A 26760-nucleotide genomic window follows, 5' to 3' on the forward strand; every position below is an offset into this window, starting at 1 on the left:
TCAAGTGCATATTTAAGTACTTTTTAATGTTATGAGGGTTTCTGCCTCCACCACCTTTTCATGCAGTGAGTTCTAGACCCTTACCACCCTCTGGGTGAAAAAACTTTTCACAGCAAAACCTGCTACCTCTTACCTTAAATCTATGCTCCTTGTTATGGAATCCTCAACCAAGGGGAATCAGTCCTTCCTATCCACTCTATCTGGACCCTACAAATTTTTATGCACTTCAATTCGGCCTCCCCTCAGCTTCCTCTATTGCAAAGTAAATAATCCTAGCCCAATCCAATCTTGCCGCATAACTAAAATTTTCCAGTCCAGGCCAAACCACTAACTACAAAAAAAAACCAATCAGATTCAAAGCAGGAAACTATTTTCAGGGTAATGGGCCGAATCTTGGGTTTCAGATCTGTCTTCCATTTTAAGTTGGTACCTGCAGTAACATCAGTCCGAGATCCAACAGACAAGTGGAAGGTAATATTCCAGCACTGCAGTACACCAATCCTGCTCATAGATTTCTGTAACACATTCCCCGAGTTAGCAGCAACTTCAACACTGCAACAGTACAGTGCTAAACTTCAACCCCGGGTAGATCCATTGGCAGAAACGGGGCTGAAGGACTTGGAAACACTGCAGTCTCTGCCTGTCTGGCAATGAAAATTAGGATCAGCATCAAGTCCATTTTATGCCAAATGGAGGCTGATTATTTCTCTGTCTCGTTTGCTCAAGCTTATACATTTTGACTTGTAGTATGAACACGACAAAGCAGTCAGGTTCCAATATAGTGTAACACGACAACAAAAACAAAAGTACCTGGAAAAACTCAGCAGGTCTGGCAGCATCTGTGGAAAGGAGCACAGTTAACGTTTCGAGTCCGCATGACTCTTCGAAACGTTAACTGTGTTCCTCTCCGCAGATGCTGCCAGACCTGCTGAGTTTTTCCAGGTATTTTTGTTTTTATTTTTGATTTCCAGCATCCGCAGTTTTTTGCTTTTATCTCGGTGTAACACGGCACATTGTCCACCTCCAAAAATCAAAATTATTTCAGCATTTATTTGGGGAGGTGGGGTGGCGAAGAGGTATCACATAGTGGTAAGGACTCAGCTGGTTTTAATATTACGAAATTAACTGCCTTTCTGATTTTAATAAACTGCCTCTTCCGAAAAACATTTTTGACAGCCCTACCCAAACCTGAACCTAGCCCAAAATAAGTATTGTTAGGAGCAGCAAGCGCTTTAAATGGATACCATCTTCACCATATGTATTAAAGCAGAGTAAAATTAGATACTTTCCTCACATAATCCAGCTGTGTGATCATCGTGAGTGTCATGGTTTGTTCTATGCACTGTGGATCCTGCTCATCTTTAGCAGTAACACCCAATGTAAATGACTGAAAGCCCACCAACTCCTAGCAGCTCATCCCAGGGTATCAAACTAGAATTAATAAATCATTGAGACTGCAGTCCAGGAGAAGCAAACACAAACAAAGCGAACTTATTATCTTGGGTGGGTTTAAGTCCCCCCAGTCGTCGGCCTACTCCAACGTTCCAATGAAGCCCAACACAAGCTGGAGGAACAGTACCTCATCTTCCATTTAGGCACTTTACAGTCTTCTGGACTCAACACTGAGTTCAACAACTTCAGACCATGAACTCTGTCCTCCATTTCGAATTTTTTCTCCCCAAGTGCCCGTCTTGTTCTCATGTTTTTGCTTTAAGACAGTGCTGACCCCTCTCTCTGCTATTAACATATTCTGCTATTTTGCTTTCAGTGTTGACCTTTGTTCTGCTATTAACGCCAACTCTGGACCAAAGCTTTAGTCTTCAATATAATAAATACCACTCCTTTTGTCTTGTGTTCCATATCTTTTGTCATTTAATCTCCCCCGCCCACTAACCTATCCCTGATCTTCTATTTTGCTCCACCTGCCCCTCCCCCTTTCTCAGCAGCATAAAACCCACCACATTTCTACCTCACTCCAATTCCTAAGTAGAGTCTTATTGGCCTCGAAACGTTAACTTTGTTCCTCTCTCCACAGATGCTGCCAGACCTGCTGAGATTTTCCAGCATTTTCTGTTTAATTCGGATTTCCCGCATCTGCAATATTTTGCTTTTATTATTAACCCCCCCCCCCCCCCCCCTTTAAGGTTTATTTAACCCACCCTAAACTAATTTAATGCATCGGTACCATTATACAAAGCAGAAAGAATACTTAAGCCACTACATTTCTTATGTGATTCGCTTAACTCATGACTTCTAGGACAACTAGTACTTTACCCTAGTTCCATACCACTCAAAATGCTCGTTTTAGGTCATCACCCTGCCTAATTGTCCTGGAGTTTTTGAGAATTAAAGATTAATCTCTTGGTTGCTGTTGTGAGTAACCCAGGAGAAAAACTGAGGGATTGTTTATCCTCCACTTTCTTTAAATGTAAGTTTTTAAAATATTGGGAGATGGAAAACAAGCTGTTTACTGGTTGGAGTGGGTTGACAGAGGGAGGTCATGTGATAAAACCTCCAGGAATACATCCAATCAGAGCTGGCAGCCATACATGCTCTCCCCCCCACCAGGCTCGACTAAAGTTTGAAAAGCCAAAATTTGTGATTACCCTGCAGCCTGTTTTTCCACTTTAAATGGACCATTATACTTTACTGAAACCCTAATGACAAAACAGCCCCTCAAAACAAAAAAAACCTTCAGCTATAAAACCAGCTGCAACATCTGTTAAAGACTGCAGTTAGTCAAAATGCTCATGGGTTTTTCGTGCTTCAGCCCAGAGAAAGTTCCAGAAAATTCCATACAAAGGAATGCCAGAAGGGACACATAGCAGCTCCAAGGACAACTAGTACTTTACCCTTGTTCCGTCCAACTCAAAATGCTCATTTTCGGTCGTCACCCCTGCCTGGTGGTCCTGGAGTTTCTGGAAATTAAAGATTAATCTCTCGGATGCCGCTGTGAATAACCCAGGAGAAATATTGTGGGGGGTTTTTTCCCCCACTTTCTTTAAACATAGGTTTTTTTTTAGAATATTAGGAGATGTTTGACTGGGTGGGGTGGTTGACAAGAGGGAGGTCATGTGATAAAAACTCCAGGAATACATAGTCATTTAGTCCTCAATGTGTCATGCCCAGAGCACAAACAGCACGTGCAGATGCCAGTGAGCTGCTATGGTGTACAAACTGCAAAGGCATCAATGTAATGGGCAGCCCAACAATCTCCTCTGTACAAAAACAGAATTACCTGGAAAAACTCAGCAGGTCTGGCAGCATCAGTGGAGAAGAAAAGAGTCGACGTTTCGAGTCCACATGACTCTTCAACAGGACTGAGTATAGTTAGGAGAGGGGTGAAATATAAGCTGGTTTAAGGTGGGGGGCAGGGGGAGAGAAGTTGAGGGGCGGGGGGAGAGAAGTTGAGGGTGGGGTGTTTGTAGGGACAAGCACGCAGTGATAGGAGCAGATAATCAAAAGATGTCACAGACAAAAGGATCAAAGAGGTGTTGAAGGTGGTGATTTGTTTTTATCTCCTCTGTACCTCCAATATACTTCTACTGAAACAATGGTTTATTCCCAGCCTGTAGGGAATGCCAACTGACCTCAGCAATGGGAGTCTTGTCCTTACTGATCCCTGTTGTAAGAGCACACGTACATACGAATAATTGAATAATCTGCCCATATATGGATAATGAGCTGCCAGAGGGCAATGCCTAAACCTGGAACTAATCTCAATATCTCAAGCAGGAGAAAAAAAACAATGGAGAAGAGAGCAAACCATTGGGGGTGGCAGGGGAGGGTAGATTTTGACTTTGTGCAACGACGAAATCATCAGCCATTTTACCTTTCTGCCTATTTTTATTTCCACTGAAGTCAGGAGAGGTATACAATGTGCTGCCAACTAGTCATCACATGTTTGATACTATCACACAGTCAAAATCTACCTCAAAAAGCCTCACAACATTGTCAGTGGGTTAGCACATTGGTAATTCCCACTCAACGAACCATTCACAGCTGGGTCTTTGTAGGAAGCACCGAACAGTGGTCAGGGAGCGGCCCAGTGGAAGTGTGCTGGGAAATTCTGTGCAACAGCCACTCCTCTGTGTCATCTGGTAACAAGCTTAGCAGAGGAAATGGCAGAGGTCTTGGCACAGGTCGGCTGTGCTGCCACTCAGCACTTTAGTGATCCAGAAATCAAACCAGGTGCAGAACATCTCAGATTTACACGCTTACAGCACACAGGTCATCATTCATGAATAAAACTTTCGCACCTGTATCCAAATCTTTCACAGCAACCTTCACCAGAGCAGAGGACAACTTGATGGAGGCTGAAAAAGGTCCTTTAGCTGTGCTTTCACTACCTGGAACACTGAAAGACCCTTTTAACTTTTCACTGCCATTAACATAATTGACTTCAGGCCTCATAAAGGACCGTAGAAATATCTCCAATGGGTCTGATGTGCTAGCCTTGTGGCTGTTATTCAGGGCTGACACCATTTCAGTTGCTCCTCCTCCATGAATGTGCAGGCAATCTAACAAGTCAATAGTATGAGTGCTTAGGGGCAGGCAAATTCCATTACTTTCTGAAAACCTAGGTGACAGCGAGGAACTATGAGAGAAAGGCAGCTCACTGGCATTCCCTGGCAAAACACTGGTCAAACTATAATAGAGAAAGCAGTGAACCGACACGGGAAGAGCTACAAAACTATCACTCTCAGAGTTCAAAGGGACGGTGGCCTCCATTTTCTTTCCAGGTGCAAGTTCACTGATGGGAAAACTATGAGTGAAGGCTGTGCTCTCCGAGCCCTTGGTCAAAGCAGATGTCTGGATAACCAGCTTCACACAAAGAGACCACCTGTGTTCCAGCAGCCAGTCGCTGAGGTTCTCCAAAATGCAGGAAACGACTAGCGAATCCTGCAGCAGTAAACGGTTCCACCTCGCAGTGACTCGGCAGCTGACTGGTTGTTTGGAGGGCACCATTCCTTTCTCCTGGCTTTCCTGATTGGACAGCAGCGCACAGCATAAGTTGAAGTCCTGGTTGAGCCCTTTTAAAGCCTTGTCTTTCTGCTGCATGACACACTTCAAGGACGTGATTCTGGGGACCAAAGCAAAAACGACAGTGAGTTTTGTTTGCCGATGTCCTGATGGTTTCTCCTCCTCTCCTCTAAATACTGATTTTATGCTGAGAGTGTGCCACAGGCGGCAGCAACTTCCTGTGAATAATCCAAGAAGCCCATTCTTCATACGTAAGCTTAGACAGTGACGAGTAGCAGGCTATCCGACCACGAATGGGGTCGTAGAGAACCCACCCCTGGTTGGTCACCTCTTCACACTTTCTGATCAGGAGCCACAACCTCACCTTAAACCAGGGACATTTCGCCAGCTACAGGGTCCTCACTGCTGTGAACGAGTGGTCTGCTCGTCTCAGCAATAAACCAGGCAACTCCAGAGGAAACTTTAACTTAAGCACAGTCCTCTTACCTGTCGGAGACGCTGCCAATCCCAGAGAGAAGGTCCTTAATGCGCTGTCCTGCGCTAGCTGCTGTAAGGTTCAAGCTCTGGGTTGCACTTAGACTGCAGGGTAAAGTACACACCATCACCTTGCCTTTCTCAGTCAGCGCTGCTAAATCGACATCACCTGGTTAAAAACACAAGTTGTGAACAAAGGGAAGCCCCACATCATCCATTCCAGCCTACCTGCATCCCAGTGTTTTATCCCAGGAGCTGACCCGGCAGCAGTCAGGGTTCCGAGACTCGGTCAATCTTTCCACCCAAGTCAGGATCAAAACCAGAACATTCAAACTGAGAGAAAATGAAGGTGCTTTTGTCAAGCACACTTTTCTCTTCATGCAAAATACACCAAAGAGTTTGCGGTCAGTCGGAGTGTTAATGCAATAGTATGACACAGAACAGAAAATATTTTCGCTCCCTAGAGATGTGATATTCAATAGCAGTTAAATTAGAACAATACCTAGCAGCCTCACACAACAGGTTACAGACATTATCCACCCCCAGCATTAATGGCAGCTCTTGTGGTGAGGGAGTTCCATAGCAGAGCAAGAAATACTCACTGACCAACAGCAAAAAATCTGCCAGCACTTACATTAAAAGGAGTGCAACATTACAATGGACCTTTACGAGACTGCGACTGTGTTTAATATAATCAATCGCTCTCCTTCCACGCCCGCCCACAGTATGAGCAAATTTAAATGCCAATGTTAAAGGACAGGGTGAACAATTTGCAATGTAAACTTTCAGATGTCCTCCCCCTCCCAGCCCCCTCACTTTCAATCTGTACACTCAGCACAGGACCACAGAATCACTCAGGAAGGGGGCCTGAGGGATTAATGCAGATTGGCAACTCTTCTGATCTTGGATACCAAAGCAGCAGGAGCCAAGGTGGGAAAATTTTAGTACAAGGGGTTCTGAAGGATTCGAAAAGGTTTCCTTTAGTAGAGAATTAGGAATACGAGTACCTTTCCAATAACACAATTGATGTTAAATGTTTGCCTATCAGCAATCTACATCACTGGCATGACTTCACAGACTGGCGTATACAAATTGTTATTCAGCTTTGATCAGATCTCATGCTTCAACTAATTCCTTTCAATCCTCTACTCCTTAAGTCAGATGCCCAGAGAATATGACACCCACTCTGAATTTGGTGAGAATGTGGAGTTGGAGGGGGGGAGAAAATACAACTCAATCAGAAATACAAACGGGAAAATGCTGCAAATACTCAGCAGGTCAGGCAGTATCTGTGCAGAGAGAAACAGAGTTAACGTTCAGGTCGAAGCCCTTTCACCTGAACCAGAGTCCTGGCTAAGGATGCAGATAGATTATTACCTTTGGCTGTCAGTGAAGGTTTGCAAACAGCTACAACCCCACAGATGTTCAGACTAATGGGTGTAAGAATGGAGGGTAGAACACATTCAGATTGGCCGTTCCTCTCATCTGCTGTCCTCCCAGCTAATCCAAACGATTTCTCCCCATGCACAAGCTCAACACTGAAGAAATCCCAGCAAGTGCTGTAGTAAAGGGTACTAGCGTGGCAACAGGCACTGACGATGGGCCCTCGAAGGTGATACTGAATGAAGTTGGGAAGCCACATCTCCATTTGAAGACTGGCCTTGATAATCACCACTTTGCCACCTTTCCCGATCACTACAATACAGTCAGGAATCAGTGGTTTGACTGTTGACGACTGGTGTTCCTGATCATCATTCCCTTCCTGTTTTACTGTCACAACTCCAATAAAAACCACTGGTTGTTCGAGGTGGTGCAGCACCGTTATTCGTGATGCATGACCTTTGGCCTCAGATCTGGCATATTTCATTGGCACAAAGCAAACTTGCCCATCTGGCAACCCACAAAGGATGATGGGTGAGTTCAGCATGTTGGCATCAACACTAAAGAGCAGACTGAAAAGAGATGGTTCCAGACAGAGATAATCGTCACCCCTTGTCCGCTCCTCGGAATCCTTCACGGTGTGAGGGTAAATGCAACTTAACACTGGCGGGTGGCTTGATCGGAGAGATTTTTCACAACATGGTACATTGGGATGCAAAGCAAAATCTATGTCTTCAATTTTTCTGCACAGCTGAACCTCACAGCCTAGAGGCGGGAGTCTGAGGAAGCTCATCCTCCATTTCTGATCCTCCTTAGCCACCGTCGCGACAACATCATCTGACACAATGAAGGAGAAGATTGCAGACTCCCTGATAATGCATCTTTCAGCACTGACAGCACAGACACGAGGCATGTGACTCCCACAGTTACTCTCCGATTGGGAAGCATCAAAGAGCGATTCCCGAGTTCCTGTCTCTTTAGTAAGGCTGAAAAAAAAAGAGGGGGTGGGGGTGTGGAAAACAAACCGCATAATTATTTTATACAGGACATTTGAAGATAAAAATCAGCCACAAAACTTTTGACACAACTTTTGTGATATACTAAAACATTGCCGAGTGTCAGAAACTGGAAAATATGTCCATATTTCAGAAGGCCTTTCAGTTCAAACTGCCAGATAATGATTATGGATAATGCAGGGAAAAGGTCAGGGATTCTCCAATTTTGCAGAATATGCTGTGTAAACACAGCAAAGCCAGAGAGTGAAGAGGAGTCCATTATATGGCTCAGCAATCCTGTAAGTGTCTCAGTTGTGGGAATGGGAGTGGCTCCTATGTTCACTTACAAGGCCCTGGCACCCATGAGAGCAATGGTTGGACCAAGATGTATTTCTTCTATTTTTACGTTGACATTTTTTTTTAAACCTCTGTGACTATAGCAAGTAATGTGGCATGACATGACAGAGCACAGCAAATTTTTACAATTGTCCTGTGTAGCTTTACTCTCCAGTTACCTTAATTTTGATAAAATGCCTCAAAAACAGCCACTTGCCTTTATCCAGAGCCTTTAAACATAGAGAAAAAAAAGTGTCCCAAGGCACTCCACAGAGGTGCAACGTACAAAATGGATGCTGAGTCAAAGGAGATATGAGGCAGTGTGACCCCAAAGCTGGGTCAAAGTGGGGAGATTTAAAAAGGATCTTAAAGAAGGAGAGTTAGAGGCAGATGGACCTAGAAGGGAATTCCAGAGCCTGGGGCTGGGATGACTGCCAATGGTGAGGAAATGGAAGGAGGGGTTGCACAAGAGGCCAGAGGCAGAGGAATTCATGGTTCAAAGGAGCAGCAGAGAAAGCTGAATGTATGATCTCATCTGTCGTAGACAACAGATATTTTAAGAGGACAGATGAGCAGGGTAGAACAAGGTGGGGGGCTCAAAGAAGGGGAAGGTACCAAAGAGTGAGAGATCAAGGTGTGACTTGGTGAAAAGGATCACAACACCGCCATCACAGTTTGGCTGGGTAGGTGGTAGAGAGTTAGCCCAAGGCGTTTTCAGTAAGTGGCAATCTACTGTCAAAGAAAAGATGTCAATGCCATAGTCCACAATAAGGTTGTGAATTGCAGGGGCCTTATTAATGAGTCAATCAACATTCTGGAGGGAAATGTGGAGAGGGATGATGAGTGATCCACAGGCAGAGTTCAAAGAAGCGGTGGTAAGAGGGCTGAACAGGTTGGGAAGACATCAGCTCCTGAGAACACATTGGGCAAGAAGGTTTGCGAGAGAGGGGGATGTGACAACTGGGATTGCTGCTCATAAGGGGCAACGATGGATTCCTCAATGGGTCCTTTGGAGAGAGACAGAGAGGACAGTTGAGAATACTGGGTTTGAGCCTGTATCAGCAATGTGCAGGCGGAAAACCAGAGAATATGAGGTACAGACTAGTGGCAGCAAAGTACCCAACAGGAGAAATGAAAGGCCAGCCCATAACAGAAGGGGGAGAAGACTGAAGAGGATGGGCCCAAGAAGGGAAAAAAAAAACATCCTCAAGACGGGCTTGGGTCCAGAGCAGCAGCTCAAATGCACAGGAATTTGAGTTTCATGGGACAAGACAATGTAAGAGTCTGAATGGTTAACAAATCACTTGAATTTTCCATGAATTGTCATAAACAGCAAAGCAGGGGTCAGCACTCAAGCTGGGACTCCACCCACTGTCCAGTCCCATCATGCAATGTGTCCAGCTTTAGAATGAGCCACAAGTGGAAAGCTTGCTGAATCAGTCAAGGCTTGCAGTTGCAAATTCAGTTGCTAACTTTTCATTTTCTTCCCTTTACCAATCAGACAGATCTCGCTCCTTTGTCAGCCAGACAGGAGATGCACTCAGTGGATGAAGTAAATCCCCTCCCCCGCCATCTTTCTTCACTCTCCCGAGGTGATTGAGCTGATACTGAGAAACATACCCCCTAGGGGAAGTCTGGGCATTAAATGGCAGTCTAGACTGAGATTCCTGTTTGAAAGCAGCTGTCGTGTTACAGCTATTGGGCTGCAGCTGTTAAATATTTTATGGTACAGGTTTTATTAAGAGCGGAAAATATTCCTCCAACATGAAACAGAATGGTGTATCTACAAGATTGCTTTTAATGCTAAATGTCATTTTAGTTTTTGGCTGTCTCTGTAGCTCATATTTCAATCTTATTCTACTTATTAGCTTCATCAAAAATTTGATGCCAACTTTACTCAAGTCATGTTCAAAAATGTTAGCAAAATAATCAGAAACTTTATTTCTCTTTTCCACGTTTTCACCTGTCTCTATAGATCTTTTTTCACACTTGTGTCTCAAAATTATGATCAAAATATGAGGACTCGAAACGTCAACTCTTTTCTTCTCCGCCGATGCTGCCAGACCTGCTGAGTTTTTCCAGGTAATTCTGTTTTTGTCTCAAAATAATAATTTTTCTTTCCTTTCTCACGCATTTCCCAAAGGTCACAAAGGTTGAGAAACAATAAACTGGGCTGGCCTAGCAACTAATACTCTATTCATCTGTGCATTTCCAGCATCTGGTTGTGGCGTAATGGCCAATGTTTCTTAAATAACTTTACTTCCTGTCTTGCTTTATTTTGAATTTTAGTCTTATTCTATTTACAATCCATATAGAAATTTAGGCTGGCATTTTCCAGCCCCTCACGATGACGGTTTCTTCTGGTCCCGCCGATGTGAATGGGAGATTTCAATGGCTCGCTGGCCCTACTGTGGGGAGGGTGGAAAAATCCTGGCCTTAGTCCTAAATTTTGTTACTGATAATAAAAAAACAATAGGATAAAAGCAAAATACTGCAGATGCTGGAAATCTGAAACAAGAACAAAAATTGCTGGAAAGACTTAGCAGGTCTGACAGCACCTGTGGAGAGAAAGACAGAGTTAACGTTTCAAGTCTGATTGACTCTTCTTCAGAACTAAAGAGAGGTAACAATGTGGTGAAATATATACTGTTTAAGGGGGGATGGGACAGGTGAAGCTGGATAGAAGGCCAGTGATAGGTGGAGGCAAAGGAGAGATTGCAAAAGATGTCATAAACAGAAGGCCGAAGGGGTGCTGATGCTGGTGATACTGGCTAAAGGAGGGGCTAATGGTGACATTAAGAATAGAAAGCAGGATGAGCAAGTGACAGATGGCCCTCGTGGGGGTGGGGTGGGGGGAGGGGATCGAAATAGGTTAAAAGGTGGAGATAAAACAATGAATGGAAATAAATTTTAAAAATAATAATAATAAAAATAGGTGGGGAAAAAATATATATAAATAAAAATTAAAAAATAAACAGTTGAAAAAAAAAGGGGATCAAAAAGGGATGAGGACAGAGGAGAAAGTTCATGATCTAAAATTGTTGAACTCAATATTCAGTCCGGAAGGCTGTAAAGTGCCTAATCGGAAGATGAGATGCTGTTCCTCAAGTTTGCGTTGAGCTTCACTGGAACATTGCAGCAGGCCAAGGACGGACATGTGGGCATGAGAGTAGGGTGGAGTGTTGAAATGGCAAGTGACAGGGAGGTCTGGGTCATGCTTGCGGACGGACCGCAGGTGTTCCGCAAAGCGGTCACCCAGTCTGCGTTTGGTCTCTCCAATGTAGAGGAGGCCGCATTGGGAGCAGAGAATGCAGTAGACTAAATTGAGGGAAGTGCAAGAGAAATGCTGCTTCACTTGAAATGAGTGTTTGGGCCCTTGTACAGTGAGATGGGGGGAAGTAAAGGGGCAGGTGTTGCACCCTCTGCGATTGCATGGGACGGGGTTGAGGTGTTAGGGGTGATGGTGGAGTGGACCAGGGTGTCCCAGAGGGAACAGATCCTACGGAATGCCGACAGGGGAAATGAAGGGAAGATGTGTTTGGTGGTGGTGTCATGCTGGAGTTGGCGGAAATGGCGGAGGATGATCCTTTGAATGTGGAAGCTGGTGGGATGAAAAGTGAGGACAAGGGGGACCCTATCGTGGCTCTAAGAGGGAGAGAAAGGTGTGAGGGCAGAGGCACGGGAGATGGGTCAGACACGGTTGAGGGCCCTGTCAACCACCATGGGTGGGAAACCTCAGTTAAGGAAGAAGGAAGACATGTCAGAAGCACTATTTTGGAAAGTGGCATCATCAGAACAGATGCGACGGAGGTGAAGGAACTGAGAGAATGGGATGGAGTTCTTACAGGAAGCAGGATGTGAGGAGTTGTAGTCGAGGTAGCTGTGGGAGTTGGTGGGCTTGTAATGAATATTGGTGGACAGTTGTGGGAAGGGGCCCGAGTAGGATTGGAACAAGGAATGTTCCACATATCCCATAAAGAGACAGGCATAACTGGAGCCCAAGTGGGTATCCATAGCCACACCTTTTATTTGGAGGAAGTGAGACGAGTTTAAGGAGAAATTGTTCAGTGAAAAGAACAAGTTCAGCCAGACGGAGGAGAGCGGTGGTAGATGGGGATTGTTCGGGCCTCTGTTCAAGGAAGAAGTGGAGAGCCCTCAGACCAAACTGGTGGGGGATGGAGGTGTAGAGGGATTGGACCCCTGGTGAAGAGGAGGCGGTTGGGGCCAGGGAACTGGAAATTGTTGATATGGTGTACGGCATCAGGGAATCGCAGATGTAGGTGGGAAGAGACCGGACAAGGGGAGAGAGAATGGAGTCGAGATAGAAAGAAAGGTGTTCCATGGGGCAGGAACAGGCTGACACGATCGGTCTACCAGGACAGTCCTGTTTGTGGATTTTGGGGAGGAGGTAGAAGTGGGCTGTCCGAGGTTGGGAGACTATGAGGTTGGAAGCTGTGGAGGGAAGATCTTCAGAGATCAAAAAAATAATAGTTTTGGTTAACAAGACGGCCATTTTCACTGATGAAAATCCTGCTGTGCATTGCATTGGACTCAGCTCACAAAGATCTACGCTATAAGTGTTTGTCAAAGCGCTCGTAACAGCATCGAGTGCTATATAACAGTGCACTGGTCAGCAATCTAATAACTTCTGTCTCAGGACTAACTGGTTTGATAGTCTTTGGCCCTGACTAGAATATGTCTCCGAAAATGTCTCAATAACATGATTAATTCCCCGATAGCCTCATTGCTTGAATGAAGGCACCTTGGTTCAACATGCAGGTTTGTTCAAGAAATTGTAAAATCGTCGTGGAATTAGAGTGGGTTCAACCTCAGGCACGAGGGTAAGCGCTGCAGCTTAGTTCCACAAGCATGTTGAGGATATTTCAAAATGAACTTAGAAGCAGGGAATAGTGCCGTACACAAGGCGATTCAGCCCATCGAGTCTGCATAACCCTCTCAGGGAGCAATTCCTATATCGCTGCAAACTTTTCTCCTTCAAAAATTTATCCAATTTCTTTTTTAAAGCTGTTATTGAACCCATTTCCACCACCTTATCCAGCATTGTAGTCCAAACTCTAACCACTCATTGCATAAAAAGGAGTTTCCTCATGTTGCCTCTGGTTAGGAGTTTTTCCTCCGCTCATTTTAACTCTCTTGCTCGAATAAATAATTCTTTCCTAATTCCGGATCAGTTGAGGTGACAGACACAACAGTGAATCTGACAGATTCACACCAGTCACCATGCTGTCATGGCAACAATGTCAAACTGCTGGTGGTTGGAGACCAATAGTTGCAGTTTGTACACATTCGGATGATAGGAGCGCCAACACCGATGTAATTATCTTCCTCTTGTAATCATTTTTTATATATGTTGGAATGAATATACCCATTTCTCATTGAGGACGTGTTCAAGAAGAGAGTATCAAGAGGCATGAATGTCATGTTGAGAGGACAAAGCTCATGAGTGATTTATTGTCATTCAAAACTTAAAGAGAAAATATTTTTCAATAGTCACTCTCACTCAGCCATGAGGGACAAAGGAACAGCAGTGGGCTATTTAGGCCCGCGAACCTGTTCCGCAACTCAATAAGATCATAGCTGATCTACGACCTAACTCCATATACCCACCATCGCCCCCACATCCCTTAATAGCAGCCTTATTTAACAAAAATCTACCAATCTCAGTTTTAAAATGAAGAATTGATCTGGCATCAGTTGCCATTTGCGGGAGAGTTCCACCTTGTGTGTGTAGAAGTGGTCCCTAATTTCACTCCTGAAAGGTCTAGCTCAAACTTTTGGACCAAGTCCCCTAATCCTAGACTCCCCAAATAGTTTCTACCAAATCAACCGCATCTGTAACCCTTAATATCTTGAAAACTTCAGTCAAATCATCCCCAACCTTCTAAATTCCAGGGAAAACAACCCAAATCCTCAGAATTTAACCCTTGGGAGTCCAGGTCATCATTCTGGTAAATCTTTGCTGAACTCCCTCCGAGATCAATGTATGCTTTCTAAGGGGTGATTCCCAGAACTGCTCACAGTTGGTGTGGTCTAACCAGATCTTTGTATAGCTGAAGCATATCTTCTACCATCTTTGTTCCTCGAGATACAAAAGGCCAGCACATATATTTTCACAATACATTTAGCAGAGTTCAATTATATTTTTTGACTCAATCACTGCAAGTTCTAAATATGATCACAGCAAAACCACAGGAATTTCATCAGTTGCAGATAACCATGAGAAAACACACTGTATATTAGACATAGATTAATATACAATAAAGTGCTAACAACCATCAGCGCATTGAACAATGGGTTGAGCTGTTGCAGACCATGGCTGTATTACAGACCATTAATCAGTATTATAATATAGCGGTCTCATAGCAGGACCTTCAAGATGAATAACAGCCCGGACCTTTAATGAAAAAACTCCAGCTCAAGAAATCGTATCATTGGGGGATTTATTTGATTGACTGATAACAAAGAATGTGGGAGTTTGCATGCATTTTTATTTGACGGATTATTCTAGAATCACGAAAACCCTAATTTAGCATAACAATGCAAACGACACCGAACATGGCACTTTTCAGGTATGCTCAAATAGCAATTGTGTTCTGTCTCGGTCAGCTCCCCTGTTTGGCAATATATTATTTATGCATATTACTACTGCTTAAATAGTACAATATTACATAGAACACATCTTACCTACACTTCTGGTTTAATGGTATGCTGTATATTCCATAGCCAGCACACAGCACAAGCAACCGCTCACTCTTGCTGTCCACTTCCACTTGCCATACAGAACCAGGTAACCTGTACACAACCTAGTAACACAGAAGGCAAAGTAAACATTTTTAAACCTTTCCCCTCATCTTGTCTCGCTGCTGAATCCAGCTGTGAAACAGTTCCTCAGGGACCAACACTGCACCCCCCCACCCGGCCCCCACTCTCGCCCAAGAAAGAACTTGTATTTATATAACCCATTTTACAATCTCAATACTTTTTGAAGTTGAGGGCGCTGGAAAGCCCCACAAACAACAATGTAATGAATGATCAGATAATCTGTTTTTGGTGATGTTGGTTGAAGGATAAACATTTGCCAAGGAGAGAACTTATCTTGTCCTTTTTCAAAATAATGAGTGGGTTCTTTTACTTTTACCCGAGAGGACAGAAGGAAACTCCATTTAACGTCTTATCTGGATGCCGGCACCTCCAACAGTGCAGCACTCACTCAGTACTGTCCTGCAGTGTCAAACTAGATATATATGCCCACAGCCCTGGAGTGGGATTTAAACACACGACCGTCTGACTCAGAGATGAGTGCTACCAACTGGATCACAAGGGACTTAATTCTTCATCCATGAAATCTAAATAGTGAGTGTCAGCAGACCATGTGGCCATGGAAGGTATCACAGACAATCCCAATTCTGTTCTCACTCAATGGCCGGAATCGCCCCAGATTCACACAAAGTGTGGTAGCCCTCAAAGGCGGCTTTCATGCTGTTTCGTCCCAACCCCGCTGCATTAATTATGCATTCCCAGGAAACATGCCATTTCCATTGCGAGCGGGCTCTCATTCACCTGCCACGCCATCACCTCGTCGTTTCAGCACGTCGGGCGCCATATTTAGACTACAGCCACACACACACCTCTCAGTGCTTCCAGCCCACGACTGCTGCAAAGAAGACATGGCCCCGAAAAACAAAAAGACTGCAGCCCCCAGGTTCAATGACGGGTCCCTCAACTGCCTTTTCGACACAGTGGAAGCTCACCATGATGTTCTCTACCCCCACTCTGGCTGCAGGATGGGCTGCAATCTCACTAATCCGGCTTGGGAGGCGGTGGTCAGTCCCAATGCCCTGCTAAAGAGGACAGCCACCCAGTGCCGCTACAGGGTGAATGGTTTCATTCGTTCCGCCAGGGTAACTCACTCTTCTCATCACTCTCATTTCACACTCACAGACCCATCACACATCCACAGGGATCTCACACCTCAAGGGACAACACCACTAACTCTCACACACACCCTCACATCTCCATCAGGCTCATATCCTCTGGAGCTCACGTCCTCATCCTGTCCATGGCTCCGCTCACCACACAAACATTCCACACAGTGCCATGTGTCCTGCTCATACTCTCGCCATCTGTTTTCATGCAGGAGAAGCTGGCTCACATCAGCAGGAAGAGGTCCCAGGCCAGGGGTGGAGTGACCCACATTAGGCCCCTCACTCACTTTGAGGAGTGTGTCATTGCACTGACTGGTGAGGACATGGACCGTGCCTGCAGTGAGTGAGGTCAGCGACAAACACCCTCGTTAGGGTCCTGCACCACATCATCCCTCTCTCAATGCAAATGTGAGTGCTCACTCTCCTGCTTCAGTCACCCAGTCCCTCAGCTCCATCCACGTCCTCACCTCCAGCCAAGAGGACACCTCCTCCATTAAAGAGCTGGAAATAATCAGCCTGGAAGACCCGTCACAATGCTTGCCCACACCCTCCACCAGCGCATGGAGACCCTGGTCCAGCAGAGTGTGGAAATGTGCGCAGACCTGCACTCCATCACGGGAGCCATGGGCGAGTTCCTGCAGTAGCAACTCGAGAGGGAAACGGGGTGCCTTGACCACCCTCCAGGTGCTCCATCCCCTCAAGGAGTCAGGCCAGGGTACCCGGGCATCCGAAAGGAGGAGGAGCGGCAGCTGGACACCCCTGGATCATCCACTCAGGAATCTCAGAGGCTGTCCTCTCTCTCAGAGACCCCTTTGCCTGTGAGCTCTTCAACCTCATCCTCTGTCACCACAGAGGGAGCAGCCGGCCAACGAGTGATTCTGGAGGGAGAAGTGTGTGGCATGGCCTATCGGAGCCTCATGCAAGCACTCTCCCACGCACGCAGATCCCTTTCTTATCACACTCACCTCAGTGTCCTGAGCATTTTCAATGCTGCCTGCTGGGGTTCACTTTTAGTTGTCTATCTGAGCTGACCTGCATCTCCGCCCACCCACTGATCACACTCCCATGCAGCACCTGATCTCGCCCACCAAAACCGTCGTTTCACTTTCGATTTAGACAGCATGGTCTTGATTCGGTTTGTCGTGCGCTTCCCTGTCTTTTCCCTTCCCACAATCACCCATTTCCTTTCCCCCATCACAGTTGACCCCTGCAGTATCACCTTTCACCTCCCCTCTGTGACATGCCAGCCACAACCCTTTTCCTTCGGGAATGTCCAGGTGAACGTGCAAGTTTCCTTCCTTTCCGAAAATCCCACCCCCATCCACCTCCCCGATCTGCTCCTTCCCACACTCAGGGTCCATGTCTGCCTCCAGCAGCCACCCTCGCTTTCCCTTCTACTGCTGCCGTCGAACTCTCACCCTCCCAACCTACTGCCTCACTCTGACCCCAGTCATTCTCACCATTCCTTCCTACCACGCCCGCCCTCAGTTCGCTCCCCAGGAAGCAGTCATGGGCCCATCAGACCCCTCCCTCGGACATTCACATGGACATCCCCCCCTGCCCCTCTACCACCCCAGAAGCCCTTTTCCCTCACTTAGTCCCCCCACCTACCCCCCAGACTCCCTCCCTGCTTAGTCTCGCACCCTTCCTGACTCCCTCAGACGCCCTTAATCCTTCCCACCTCCTGATTCCTCCCTCTAGCCATACCTCTTCCTCCAGTCTCACTTCTTCCTCCAACCTCACTCCTTCCCCCTTCCCAACTCCTTCCTCCACACTCCCTCCCTCCCTTCTCCGCACTACTTCCTCCCCCCGGACTCCCTCCCCTCTCCGCACACCTTCCTCCCCGGGACTCCCTCCCCCCAGACTTCCTCCCCTCTCCGCACTCCTTCCCATCTCCACACTCCATTCCACCTCTGAACTCCTTCCCTTAAATCTCCCAGCCCCCATACACCTACCTCCCCAGTTGCCATCTTCTCCCCTCCTCTCCCCATGCTCCTTCCCCCATCCCAACCTCACCCCCCTGGCACCTTCATAGCCCCCTCCCAACCTCGTCCCTGACACCTTCATTCCTCCCCCAACCTCACCCCGCCCGACACCTTAATTCCCCCCTCCCAACCTCACCCCCCCACCCCCCGAAACCTTAATTCGCCCCCTCCCAACCTCACCCCGACACCTCTTCATCTCCCAGTCGATCCTTGACCATCCTCTCCCACCCCCTCAGCCATCATCCGTTGTGAGCATCAACGATGACTTTCCAACGTCTGTGCGCTGCCCGCCTTCGGCAGGTAGAGTGGATGATCGCAAACTGGTTTCACAACGTCGTGAAACCAATTTTTGTCCTCGCCATATTGTCCGCTCATCCCACCGAACATGCCTGACGCCAGCGGGCACGGAAAATCCCGGCCAATATCTATACAAGCCCATCTTCATAGGTTCCTGCATAATGATCTGGAGTAACAATTGTAAATGATCATTCACATTTTTTGCATGGGCTATCGGCACCTGATGCACATTCACAGCTTGTGCATTTTACCAAGGTGACTGTCAGGCTGCTTGCCTTGCTGGGAGCTCCAAAGACAAATCTCAGAAGGGGAGCTGGGTCAGAAATGGCAGGGAAGGAGGCATGGGGATGGGGAGAGAATCACAAGAACTGCAGAGTTGGAAGAGCTTCCTCAAATTTCTTATTTTTACTTTCATTGGCAGCTGCAGGGGCCGCTGAAGAATCCTGAGCAGAGAAGGCCCGAGTCTGACTCCACTCATCATCAAACAATTTCAGCAACGACATGGAAAACAGATTTTAAGCCTCTTATTTACATATATGAGAAGCCTAAATGGCGGTTTTAGACTGTCACTGAGAACACCTATAAAATGATCCCAATGAATTTAGCACTGACCCAAACACAAACGTAACTGGGTTTAGGCTGGTCTCACTGCTAAATTGGCCGCTGATGCTTGTCCCAGTATCTCAATCTCCCTATCCTCCTTTCAGAACCCCAATAAAATCAATCTCTTTGACCAAGTCTTGGGTCACACCATCTAATATCTCCTCCTTGGAGTCATGAAAATTTATATTGGATTACATATTTCTGAAACACCTTGGGACAGTTTACTATATTAAGGTGCCTTTTGACTGCAAATTGTTGTTGTTAAGCCATAGACCCCAGCAAGAGTTATCCATTGGAGGAAAGGGCAGGAAATTATGGAAAGAAACCATTTAAAAATTCAAATTATTGCAACCATATGACAAAGGGTAAGCTGAATTATGGTCAGAAGCTCATCTCGGGGTCAAATATGACATCAAGGTTGTGAACAATCACATTTGGCCTCAAGTAATTGCCAGGTATAGAGATGGAGTCGATGGCTATGGAACAGTGGTTTTGGCAGGGTCTTCCCAACATTTTGTTGGAGAAAATTACTGTTCATCCAGTAATGGATGTCAGACAAGCAGACTGACAGTCTGGAGACAGGGAAGTGGTCGAGAGAGGTGCTGTGGTGGTTGTTGTCAATATGTATGTAGAAACTGAGCAATAGTGGGGAGCTAAGGATAGGGGACAACAGAGGTAATGGTGCAGGAGCAGGAAGAGCAGCCATTTTTGCAGGTGATCATCAGGCTATGATTGTATAGATAAGGAATGGAATCAGGTGAGTGTGGGCCCAGTCAACTGGTCAACAATGGAGGTTTTGGAGGAGGATGTTGTGGTCAACGGTGTCAAAGGCTGAAGACAGGCCAAGAAGGACAAGGAGGGATAGTTTACCTTAGATACACTCACAAAGGATGTCATTTATGACTTTGGTAAGAGGCATTTGTAGTATCACAGGGGCTGAAACCTGTCCATCTCTCGTTCTCTCTGCTCCTTTAAGATGCTCCTTAAAAACCTACCTCTTTGTCCAAGCTTTTGGTCACCAACCCTAATATTTCCCTATGTGACTCAGTGCCAAATTTTGTTTGACAATATTCCTGTGAAGCACTGGGGACATTTTTACTATGTTATGGGCACCATATAAACACAAGTTGTTGCTGGAGCCAAACAGTCACAATGGGTCATAAAATCAGAGTTGTCTGCCTGGCAGGGATGCAAACTTTAGGACAATTATCATGAGATATTTTGCTACCTAAAAATGCTGAGTAAATGCAAATTACTGGACAGATGGGCAAGCTTCAATGGGTCAGTTGCCATTTTGCATCCTTGACTTTTAAAGACATAAGAACATAAGAAATAGGAGCAGGAGAAGGCCATTTGGCCCCTTGAGCCTGCTGCACCATTCAATAAGATCATGGCTGATCTGACTGGGGCCTTAATCTACTTTCCTGTCTGCAAACCACCCCCAGCACCAGCACCAGCACCAAGCCTATCTGGGGCCTCAAATCGAGGAGGGACCCAGGCACAGGTGAGCGATGACAGGAAGGGGATCATGTGGTCGAAATTGTGAAGGATGTGGGTCAGCAACCAGGTGGATCTCAAAGGCGCCCCCCCCCCCCCCCCCCCAACCTCCTGATGCCTGGTCCCTCAATCAGGCCTCGCCCTACACCCCCCCCCCCGCCTCCATCTACCCCTGTCAACTAGCTGATCCCCTGTGGGGTTGCACAAGGATGAACATCTTCACAAACTATACTGAGAATTAGAGGTCTATAACTAAAGCAGAAACTGCTGGAAAAACTCAGCAGGTCTGACAACATCTGTGGAGAGATAGAGACAGAGTTAACATTTTGGTCCTTCTCCAGGTCTATAACTGCTTGGAAGTGGATACAGTTGGACTGTATCTTTAAAAGGATACACTAAGGAGGCGGATACAATGTCGCAGCCCGGCCTCCCTCTGACGTCACAATCAGGGTGCTGGTGATTGACAGCTGTCACTCACCTCCAATAAGCCGCTGTCCCTCTGATAAACGGAGACAAACTCGGAGCCGCTCCACACACACAGCCGGTTGGGAGAAGCCAGAGGCCGCAGCCCGCCGCGGGCCCCGGCTTTAATCCGGTCCAGGTACCGAACGGCTCGGGCCCCAGACCCCGCCATCTCCGAGCAGCTCCCGCGCGGCCGCCTCCTCCAATCAGAACGGGGCCCTCGCCGCTCAGCCAATCGGATCGATCGGAGATCCGCTCTACGAGTCGCCGCGAAGGACAAAACAGACTCCGCAACCCCAACAACAAAAAAAATCAATTGCAGATGTTCAATGTGCTGGATACACTGGGCAGCACCGCCACCTCCTAGAATAATCTGCAGAATCTAAATGAAAAGCAGATGGAGAGGCAGTCAATGTAAAGAACCTCAAACTTGACTCTCTCCTTTCTCCTCACAGCTGCCGACTGCCTGTGGTGGATTCTGAGCATTTTCCCATTTTCTTTCTCCCCATTGGCCAGGCTATTTTATTTCTTATGATATTTATTATGATAGCGCGTGACTATTTTTCCAATTGGAAATGGACTAAACAAATTAGGAGACATTCGAGGATCAAACTGCCTGGAACTCCCAAACCACAAGACTCCCGAGTCCCACCATACAGTATTTCGACTTTATATGTATTTGTATAACACCTCCCTCAGGACTGGTGACTGTCTGTATGCTCAAGTAGAGCCAGTTTTAAAACATACCAGAAAGTTCTTGTTTTTTTTCTAACCAAGTTTCAAAATTCATCTTTTAAAATTATTGTTTTAGGACAGCAGGCTGATTGTGATGAAAGTAAACCCGAGCCTAGGGTCTAGCTAGTTTGGCAACCAGAAACAAAACTCAAAAGAAGATGACAATTAATTTGTGCCAAAAGCCAAACTATTATTCCACCCCACCTCTAAATTTTTGGATGAAATGCTCCAATAGATCCTTTGCTGGACATTCTTCAAACAACAGATCTATGATTGAAGAAGTGAATGTGCATGAAGTTAAGCCAGAGAGCCTGTTTTATTCATGCAAAGAGCAATACTATGGCACAGTTTGTTGGAAAATGCAGCAATAACACTCCGGTCCTTTAGTTTATACTGTGAGTCTCTTATGCTATTAAGTGTCAATAAATTGCAGGCTTGAGGGCAATGCCCTAAACCATTCTAGCAAATCTCCAAGTGCCTCTTTCCAAATCCAGAATGCTATTGCAGAGTCCTGGAAGTGGATTATTCTCCTGTCCATTTGCAGTTGATTTGTGATGCAGCAGACACAGTCCAGAGAGAAAAGAGACCATCCAGTCCCTCAAGCTCATTCTGTTCCACTCATGGGTGGCTATAGGGAGAATATAAAATTTGAAATAAAAATTTTTTTCTAGCAGCAAAGGACCACTGGGTCAAAATGGTTTGGATTCGTGACCAATCTCTGTGTGTATCATTTCCATTGAATAATGAAAAGCCAATTACAAACTATATCCACATTACTATGGTTTGAGATATTTTCTCACTGGTATTTTGAAAGCAATTTAACAAGATGTAATGAAAACTGGAAAAAAAAATCCAGTTATGAACCTGTATATTTTTTAAATCTAATCGGCTGATTTCACGAAGACAAATAAGTTTGGAATTCTTTGGTTCTGATAAAAAGGAATTAAATATTTAAATTAAATAATTTGAAGATAATGCCATAATTTGTTTCATTTAAACCTTTCTGCAGTGCACCACAAAACCACAGGGCATAGAAGGATAAGTAAGTTAAATACAATGAAACCTGACTGGGAACATAATAGTCGTCTTTTTTTTTATTTGTTCATGGAAGGTGGAGGGGGGGGGGGTGGGGGGCATCACTGAGAAGGCCAGCATTTATTGCCCATCCCTAATTGTCCTTGAGAAGTTGGTGGTGAGCTGCCTTCTTGAACTGTTACAGCCCATGCGTTGTAGGTACACCCACAGTGCTGTTAGGGAGGAAGTTCCAGGATTTTGACCCAGCGACAGTTAAGGAATGACGATATATTTCCAAGTCAGGATCGTGTGAGACTTGGAAGAGAACTTGCAGGTGATGGCGTTCCGATGCACCTGCTGCCCTTGTCCTTCTAGGTGGTAGAGGTTGCGCATTTGAAAGATGCTGTCGAAGGAGCCTTGGTGATTTGCTGCAGTGCATCTTGTAGATTGTGCACATTGCTGCCACTGTGCTTCGGTGGTGGAGGGAGTGAATGTTTAAGGTGGTTGATACAGAGTAAATCTCCCTCTACACTGTCCCCATCAAACACTCCCAGGACAGGTACAGTACGGGGTCAGATACAGAGTGAAGCTCCTTCTACACTGTCCCAATCAAAAACTCCCAGGACAGGTACAGCGCGGGGTTAGATACTGAGTAAATCTCCCTCTACACTGTCTCCATCAAACACTCCCAGGACAGGTAAAGCACGGGGTTAGATCCAATCAAGCGGGCTGCTTTGTTCTAGATGGTGTTGAATGTCTTGAGTGTTGATGGAGCTGCACTCATCCAGGCAAGTGGAGAGTATTCCATCACACTCCTGACTTGTGTCTTGTAGATTGTGGACAGGCTTTGCAGAGTCAGGAGACGAGTTACTGCAGAATTCCCAGCCTCTGACCTACTCTTGTAGCCGCAGCATTTATATGGCTGGTCCAGTTAAGTTTCCGGTTATTGGTAACTTCCAGGATGTTAATGATAGAGGATTCGGTGAAGATAATGCCATTGATCTGCAAGGGGAGGTGGTTAGATTCTCTTTTGTTGGAGATGGTTATAAAGGAATGTATCAGAGAAACTAAAGGAAATTGCTTCTACATCAGGCGCTGTTCTTCCTGAAACCTTGTGAACCACACTAATTGTTATCTCAGCCTCTTCATCAGAAGAGATATTTATTATTGAATAATATTATGTTCTAATATTGCATAAGCCTCTTTTTGAAGTTTATTGTGTCCTATAAATTGTAAATAAGCATGTTATTCAATTAAGCATGTAATCATTAATCTGTAACAAAAACAAAAATACCTGGAAAAACTCAGCAGGTCTGGCAGCATCTGCGGAGAGGAATACAGTTAACGTTTCGAGTCCGAATGACCCTTCAACAGAACTAAGTAAAAATAGAAGAGAGGTGAAATATAAGCTGGTTTAAGGGGGTGGGACAGGTAGAGCTGGATAGAGGGCCAGTGATAGGTGGAGATAACCAAAAGATGTCACAGACAAAAGGACAAAGAGGTGTTGAAGGTGGCGTTATTAACTGAAGAATGTGCTAATTAAGGGTAGAAAGCAGGACAAGCAAGGTACAGATAGCCCTAGTGGGGGTGGGGTGAAGGAATCAAAAAAGGCTAAAAGGTAGAGATAAAACAATGGATGGAAATACATTTAAAAATAATGGAAGTAGGTGGGAAAAGAAAAATCTATATAAATTATTGGGAAAAAAAGCCGGGGGGGGGGGGAAATCGGAAAAGGGGTGGGGATGGAGGAGAGAGTTCATGATCTAAAATTGTTGAACTCAATATTCAGTCTGGAAGGTTGTAAAGTGCCTGGTCGGAAGATGAGGTGCTGTTCCTCCAGTTTGCGTTGAGCTTCACTGGAACAATGCAGCAAGCCAAGGATGGACATGTGGGCATGAGAGCAGGGTGGAGTGTTGAAATGGCAAGCAACAGAGAGGTCTGGGTAATGCTTGCGGACAGACCGAAGGTGTTCTGCAAAGCGGTCACCCAGTCTGCGTTTGGTTTCTCCAATGTAGAGGAAACTGCATTGGGAGCAACGAATACAGTAGACCTAATTGAGGGAAGTGCAAGTGAAATGCTGCTTCACTTGAAAGGAGTGTTTGGGCCCTTGGACAGTGAGGAGAGGGGAAGTAAAGGGGCAGGTGTTGCACCTTCTGCGGTTGCATGGGAAGGTGCCGTGGGAGGGGGTTGAGGTGTAGGGGGTGATGGAGGAGTGGACCAGGGTGTCGCGGAGGGAACGATCCCTGCGGAATGCCGCCCGGGGGGGGAGTGGTGGGGGGGGGGTGAAGGAAAGATGTGTTTGGTGGTGGCATCATGCTGGAGTAGGCGGAAATGGCGAAGGATGATCCTTTGAATGCGGAGGCTGGTGGGGTGATAAGTGAGGACAAGGGGGACCCTATCATGTTTCTGGGAGGGAGAAGAAGGTGTGAGGGTGGATGCGCGGGAGATGGGCTGGACACGGTTGAGGGCCCTGTCAACCCACCGTGGATGGAAAACCTCGGTTAAGGAAGAAGGAGGACATGTCAGAGGAACTGTTTTTGAAAGTGGCATCATCAGAACAGATGCGACGGAGGCGAAGAAACTGAGAATGGGATGGAGTCCTTACAGGAAGCGGGGTGTGAGGAGCTGTAGTCGAGGTAGCTGTGGGAGTCGGTAGGCTTGTAATGGATATTGGTGGACAGTCTATCACCAGAAATTGAGACAGAGAGGTCAAGGAAGGGAAGGGAAGTGTCAGAGATGGACCATGTGAAAATCTGTGTTTGATATTCCCCTGTGTTGATTGGAAAATGCAACTCAGGTCCATGCATCATCCAGTGGGCAGGTTACTGCAATTAAAGTGGCTGTTAACCACATGCAAAACTGACCACAGGTAAGTAGAGGTTTTCTCTTGGTAAATGTAGGAATAGGTTCTGGTATGTAAAGCGTTTGTGTGGGACTGAGTATAGCATTGCCCACACAGTGATGTAAGAAACCACATGACCCAGAGCCAGGGTCAGTCTAGAGATGGACAGAGATGTGTAAAGACGTTGGATGGAGTCAGCTCTGTACCTGTGCCCTCTACTGTACATATGTATATAGTTATGAGTTGTTAATAAAGAGTTGCTGTTAATTTACTCAAGCCTGCGAAGCCTTCTTCATGGTATCCAAAGTAGCACTCTTCAGTAAAGGCAACAAAGCCATTGAAAGAAAAAAAGAATGCTTTAAAGAGTCCAATCATAACATGATGGAGTTGGTCTGCAAACTGAGAGATTCTGTTTATCTGTTAACTGTAATGGTCTGTGGTTGTATTTGTGTGAAATGCTACACTGTCCTACTGTGACATGGTATAAAGAAATGATTTCTTTTCAAACATTGATTAAAATCACAGAATTATTTGGCCTTTTCTACAAATCTCAGCTTAGTGCAAAGCAGTCAATGCAAAAATCAGAACTGGGAGAAATCTGCAGTCACAGTTTGGTTTGCCACCATGGCACAAAAGGATGATTTTATTCAAGAGAAATGTCAAAAAATTAGCACCTACTTAATAATTATATTAATTTAAATACATTTTCAACATATGTTTGCATTCTTGACTGGACACAAAGGAGGAATGAACACTCATCTGGCATGGGGAGTTTAAAGAGAAAATCCTTGTCCGGTGCCTTTATTCACAAATTAAGTTTTTTTTTCACAGGCATTTTGCTGCTACAGAGGGAGTAATAAAGTAGTAGTTCGGAGCTTGTGCGATGGTGAACCAATATCTCTGGTTGGTGCAATGAAGCATTTTAGCTCTATAAAGGTTATTTTTTTAGCTTCTTTCTTGCTGGTCATCACACACACACACACACACACACACACACACGGTTAATTCTGGTTTCTGCAAGACAGAGGAGTATACATCATGACCCGACTTGGTTCCTGTTGAACAAAAAGAAATTCAATGCTTATTGAATGCCGATGAATTGCCAGGAGTCAATTTGTTGAGTGGTTTTCTCAATAGCCAGCTATCCAATGAGTTAATTTATCACCATTACAAATTATAAAAACATGCTATGTAATGGATTCAGGGGAAAA

The 26760-nt window shown here is 45.6% G+C and overlaps 1 protein-coding gene across 2 annotated transcripts in view; it reads right to left on the bottom strand.

Annotated features, from left to right (window-relative positions):
* faap100 (FA core complex associated protein 100) overlaps positions 1-21153 on the bottom strand; it is a 29615-nt gene extending 8462 nt beyond the window's left edge. Inside the window, exons 1-5 of one of the 2 annotated variants that reach the window (XM_078571023.1) lie at positions 20975-21153; positions 14874-14992; positions 6835-7823; positions 5470-5626; positions 4260-5083 (exon numbers count right to left, since the gene is read on the bottom strand). In XM_078571023.1, coding sequence (XP_078427149.1) covers positions 4260-5083; positions 5470-5626; positions 6835-7823; positions 14874-14992; positions 20975-21130 — 2245 coding nt within the window. In that variant the 5' untranslated portion in view covers positions 21131-21153. Of the gene's footprint in view, positions 1-4259; positions 5084-5469; positions 5627-6834; positions 7824-14873; positions 14993-20974 lie in introns of those variants that run through there. The other variant, XM_078571024.1, reaches the window with a different exon arrangement.
* Between the last annotated feature and the right edge of the window lie 5607 nt (positions 21154-26760).

This window comes from Cetorhinus maximus, chromosome 24 (genome assembly GCF_964194155.1).
Source record: "Cetorhinus maximus chromosome 24, sCetMax3.hap1.1, whole genome shotgun sequence".
Lineage (NCBI taxonomy): Eukaryota > Metazoa > Chordata > Chondrichthyes > Lamniformes > Cetorhinidae > Cetorhinus > Cetorhinus maximus.